The sequence below is a fragment of the Merops nubicus genome, unplaced genomic scaffold, assembly GCF_000691845.1.
Source record: "Merops nubicus isolate BGI_N331 unplaced genomic scaffold, ASM69184v1 scaffold50010, whole genome shotgun sequence".
In the NCBI taxonomy this organism is placed as follows: domain Eukaryota; kingdom Metazoa; phylum Chordata; class Aves; order Coraciiformes; family Meropidae; genus Merops; species Merops nubicus.
Genome location: NW_008585814.1, coordinates 1 through 4,118, shown reverse-complemented (window position 1 = coordinate 4,118; position 4,118 = coordinate 1). Strand labels below are relative to the sequence as shown.

At 46.1% G+C, this 4,118-nt stretch overlaps 1 protein-coding gene across 1 annotated transcript; it reads right to left on the bottom strand.

Moving 5' to 3' along the window:
• Nucleotides 1–1,000: 1,000 nt before the first annotated feature.
• Nucleotides 1,001–3,927, bottom strand: ANKRD49 (ankyrin repeat domain 49). The gene is made up of 2 exons (XM_008948366.1): nucleotides 3,661–3,927; nucleotides 1,001–1,459 (listed from the first exon to the last, which is right to left on the bottom strand). Exons 1-2 carry the CDS (start codon nucleotides 3,919–3,921, stop codon nucleotides 1,001–1,003), a joined length of 720 nt encoding a protein of 239 aa, XP_008946614.1. The 5' UTR covers nucleotides 3,922–3,927.
• Nucleotides 3,928–4,118: the final 191 nt, after the last annotated feature.

The following is a 4,118-nucleotide window of genomic DNA, read 5'->3' as shown; positions in this document are numbered from 1 at the left end:
GGCAGCCAAATCTGTCAGAACTTTTGGAAGCCCAACTCAGATGTGAATGCCAAGGATTAGTAATACATGTTACCAAAAATTAAAAAGGTGTCAAATAAGAAAATAAATTATCTGAAAATGAAGGATTTTTGAGGAAAACTACTAGTAAAGTTTTTTAAACTATGTGGGTGTCCCCATATTTGAGTTAGAACGAGGAATTCCCTTTGGGGATTCAAAAGTGGAAGAGAAACACCCCTGAGAGTGTCCTGCACTGAAACCCTGTGTTGGCTGCTTATCCTCATTCAGCTGAGGTTTACTTGTTCTATGCCATATCTATGACACTAGAACTTTACTCCTCAACTGAATTTGCAAGGGGTAAGTAAACAGGATCTTTATAGAAAATAATTTCCTTGAAAAAGCTGAAACTACTTTATCATCCTACAAATAACCCTTCTGATTTATGAACAGGCAATTGCATTGATTATTGAATTTTCAATTCAAAATATGACAAAATACTTAAGGTTAAATATTTTATTTTATATTAAGTCTTACACCAGGATCACTAAGCATTTTGTGTATCACCCAAATAAGTTACAATCATTCTGAGCTTTCATGCAGTTTTAAAAAAGTTAAATTTCTGAAAAAATAATTTTCAAGAGAGCTGTAATAAACTCTGCATAACCAAGCCAGAATTCTTTCCCATCAGGTAAGTATTCCCATTTTCCCACCTGCATTGACAGTGCAGACCAATTACAAAAGCCACTCCAAATCGGCACTAATTAAATGGAGACTCGCTGGAATTACTGAGATTTTCTGAACACCCTGAATAGCAGGAGCAACGCTTCAAAGGATCTGCAAGACCACTGAGCTGAGTTGCAAGAAGTGACATTTTGCCTGAGGAGAATGCTGAACTATCTTAACTGGAAAGCTCCTTGCAAGGGGATAGACCACCACTGACGAGCATGCAGAACACAGACAGGAGGCAGCAAACCCAAACCTTGCGTTCGCGAGTGCGTTCCTTCTAAGGGGAAACGGCATTTATGCAGTCTTCTACTACTTCAAAAAGGTAGTGATAGATGTCAGTCCTCCTGGCAATGTCAAGGGCCGTTTCGTCCAGGTTGTTCTTGAGGTCTGGCTTCACGTAGCGATTCATCAGCAAGAGTTCCAGGGTTTCTCTGCTGTTTTTGTTCCCTGCAGCAATATGCAAGGGCGTCAGCAAGCCGTTGGTCTGGGCGTTGATGTCCGCGCCCTGCTGCAGCAGGAAGGCGGCCATGTCCGCGTTGTTCCACTTGCAGGCGCTGTGCAGAGGCGTCCAGCCGTCCACCGTCTGCGCGTGCACGTCCGCCCCTTGGGCAACCAGCTCGTAGGCAATGTCCAGGTGCCCGCTGTAGGCAGCTCGGTGGAGAGGTGTGTACTGATCTTCATCACGCGCGTTAACCGGAGCCAGCTTTGCGGAGAGGAGCCTCCTCACTGTGCTCAGCTGTCGAAAGAAAACAGGTAGTTTATGAAATCGTAGGATGCTTTGGGTTGGAAGGGACCTTTAAAGCTCATCTAGTCCAACCCCCCTGCAGTGAGCAGGTACGTCTTCAACTAGATCAGGTTGCTCAGCGCCCAGTCAAGCCTGACCTTGAATGTCTCATTTAAGGTAAGACTCTGCAAACAAGATATATGGCTTTTAGTGTTTGGAAGTTTTATGAGAAAGCCATTTCTGTCAGTCTGAAAAAGGCCTAAGCAGAACAAGAAATTTTACAGTTAAACAGGTTATTGTTACTGGGGTGAGGGTTCTTTGAGGGGGACGCCGTGGTTTGGGGTCAGACTGTGGGGAGCAGTATAACCTCCCAGGGCAAAACTGAAGGCACTACTAGTGTAGGACCAGGACCATTCTGCTGCCCAGTTCAGTATGACACAAACCAGCAAGACGGGCAGAAAGGCAGTGGCCTTGGAGAAGCGGCAAAACCCGGTAACTCTCAGACAGACAGTGAGAACAGGTAAAGCAGAACAGAGCGCGTGCGGTACGCGGGGGAGCAGCAGGGCACTCATCTCCAGAATAAACTCTGAAAAAACGTGTGCTAACATTGCTTTTACAAACTGCATGGTGAAAATGCTCTCTTTGAATTTTCAACCTTAAAAGCACTCAAGAAAAAAGGGTTACACTCTTTTAACAGAGAGTACCAGAATTTAAACTATTTAGGCAATTTATCAGAGCTCTGCTCACGCCCCACGCTGGGCGCAAATAAATCTGCCGTGGTTTGGGGTCAGGGCCACCCCCAGAACCCTAACAGATGCTGTTAAAAGAGAAAGAGAGTAAGTGAGAGAGACTTACTGATTAGGAAAGAAAAGAAAAACAGCTTTAATACTACCGCTAATAAGGATAATAAAGTGGAATATGTACAAATATATACAAGACCAGTATGGATCCCAACTCCTCCCTGATGGCAATATGTCACCGTCACCCCTGGCTGGGGAGCAGCCCCTGGGGAAAAGTCCCAGGCTGGGCTCAGCCACAGGTGGCCACTGGGTACAGCAGCTGGGTTCTGGAATTCGGTTCAGGAACACATGGGATCAAAGGCAGGATGGACAGAGTCCTCCTCAGATACCAGCCACTGCAGGAGCAGCCAAAGCCAGCAAGAAGGCGTAAGGGAGACAGGAGGATTGACAGAAGGGGTTGCCCCTCCTGATTCTTCAGCTTTACTGGATAAGGATGGAATACCCCACTGGTGAATATTGGGGTCACTTATCATGCCTGCTCCTCCCCATAGGTGCAGGGTGCTCTCTGCCCCACTCTGTGTGATATACAAGCTCTAGCAGTGGCCCTGGTCTGCACACCAATCCCTGGCAGTAACTCTAAACATGAAGTCTTATCACTGCTAAAAGCAGGCAGTTTGCTGAAAATATGCTGTTAGCTTCAGACAGAGCAGTTAATTAGAAGAGCTTTAGCTGACAAGTTAAAATCATTGAACAGAGCCAGTCCTGTGCTACCCCAAACCAGGACAGGGGGTTTTGTGGTTTCTTTTTTTTTTTTTTCTTTTTTTTTTTTATTTGGTGGGTTTTGTTTTGAAAGAGATATAACACCTTCAGAGCATTGTTACCTTACACCACCTCCCCACTCACTGTGAAGATGCAAGTACCTCCACAGGACTGTAGATGGGGCTTGTGTGTTTAAAAAGAGGCAACCAATGGAAATAAACGTATACAAGGAACGTTAACAGGCAACTTGGTCATCTTTCCCTCACTTCCAAGAATAAAAAGTGTTTTTCCTCCAAAAAATAGATAGGAAAAGAGTCGCCCATTACCTGCACGCAGAGCTTATGAGAAAATAAAGTTTCAGACATGCCCTCTGCCCCCAATTGAAAGGCTTACCTGCCGTGAAGGAAGAGCCTGGCATGCTCTCAGTTTACAGAGGTCGAAGAACAGCGCTCCTACTTGAGCTCTAAACTGCAGCCAAGGCTTTTGCTCTGCAAGCTAATGGGTCTGCAGAGATTTCAGTGTGTGTGGGCTACAAAGGCTGATGTGTCACATACAGTGGCTTGCAAAACCGGATCACAAGCCCTCAAGAGAGAAAAAGGAGAGTGCAGGGAAATGTGTGTTTGTGGATGAAGTTGCAGACACCTGCTCAGAGCAACAGGTCAGTGTTGACTGTTACACCGCTAGTGATACATATGAACAGAGTAAATGCCTCACCCGATTGTTTTCGGCTGCCCAGAGTAGCAGTTTCTCCGGATGTTTTTCCATTTTTTTTTCTTGCATTTCATACCATTCCTCACTTCTTTCCTGTTCATCATCGTCATCATCAGACTGCCCTGACCAACAGCTCTGAGTTCCCACAGGAATCAAATGCCGGTGTGTCTCCAGCAGTTCAAGTTGGTTAAAATTCTCCATAAAGGCTTCAAACTGGTCGCTGTCATCATCATCGTCGTCATCGATCTGCTTGTCTTTATTCATTTTCAGTTAGCACCTGTCAGTAGCAGACACAACGATGTTTGTAACAGCTTTTCCAGTTACCCGTGTGCTCGTTGTCCACCAAAACACCTGACAAACGGTGTCGACGCCAGCGTCGCCGCGGACGGCAAAACTCCCGAGCAAACCCCGCTGCGCCACCGCGGTGGGGCTCGCAGGAGCCGCCTTTCCGCGGGGCGCAC

What these genes read in the sequence shown, in the direction of transcription:
- ANKRD49 (XM_008948366.1), bottom strand. Translation starts at nt 3,921, where the DNA reads ATGAATAAAGACAAGCAGATCGATGACGACGATGATGATGACAGCGAC. An exon ending in GGGCAGCCGAAAACAATCGG is followed by an intron (nt 1,460 to 3,660) that starts GTGAGGCATTTA and finishes TTCTTTCGACAG; the next exon opens with CTGAGCACAGTGAGGAGGCT.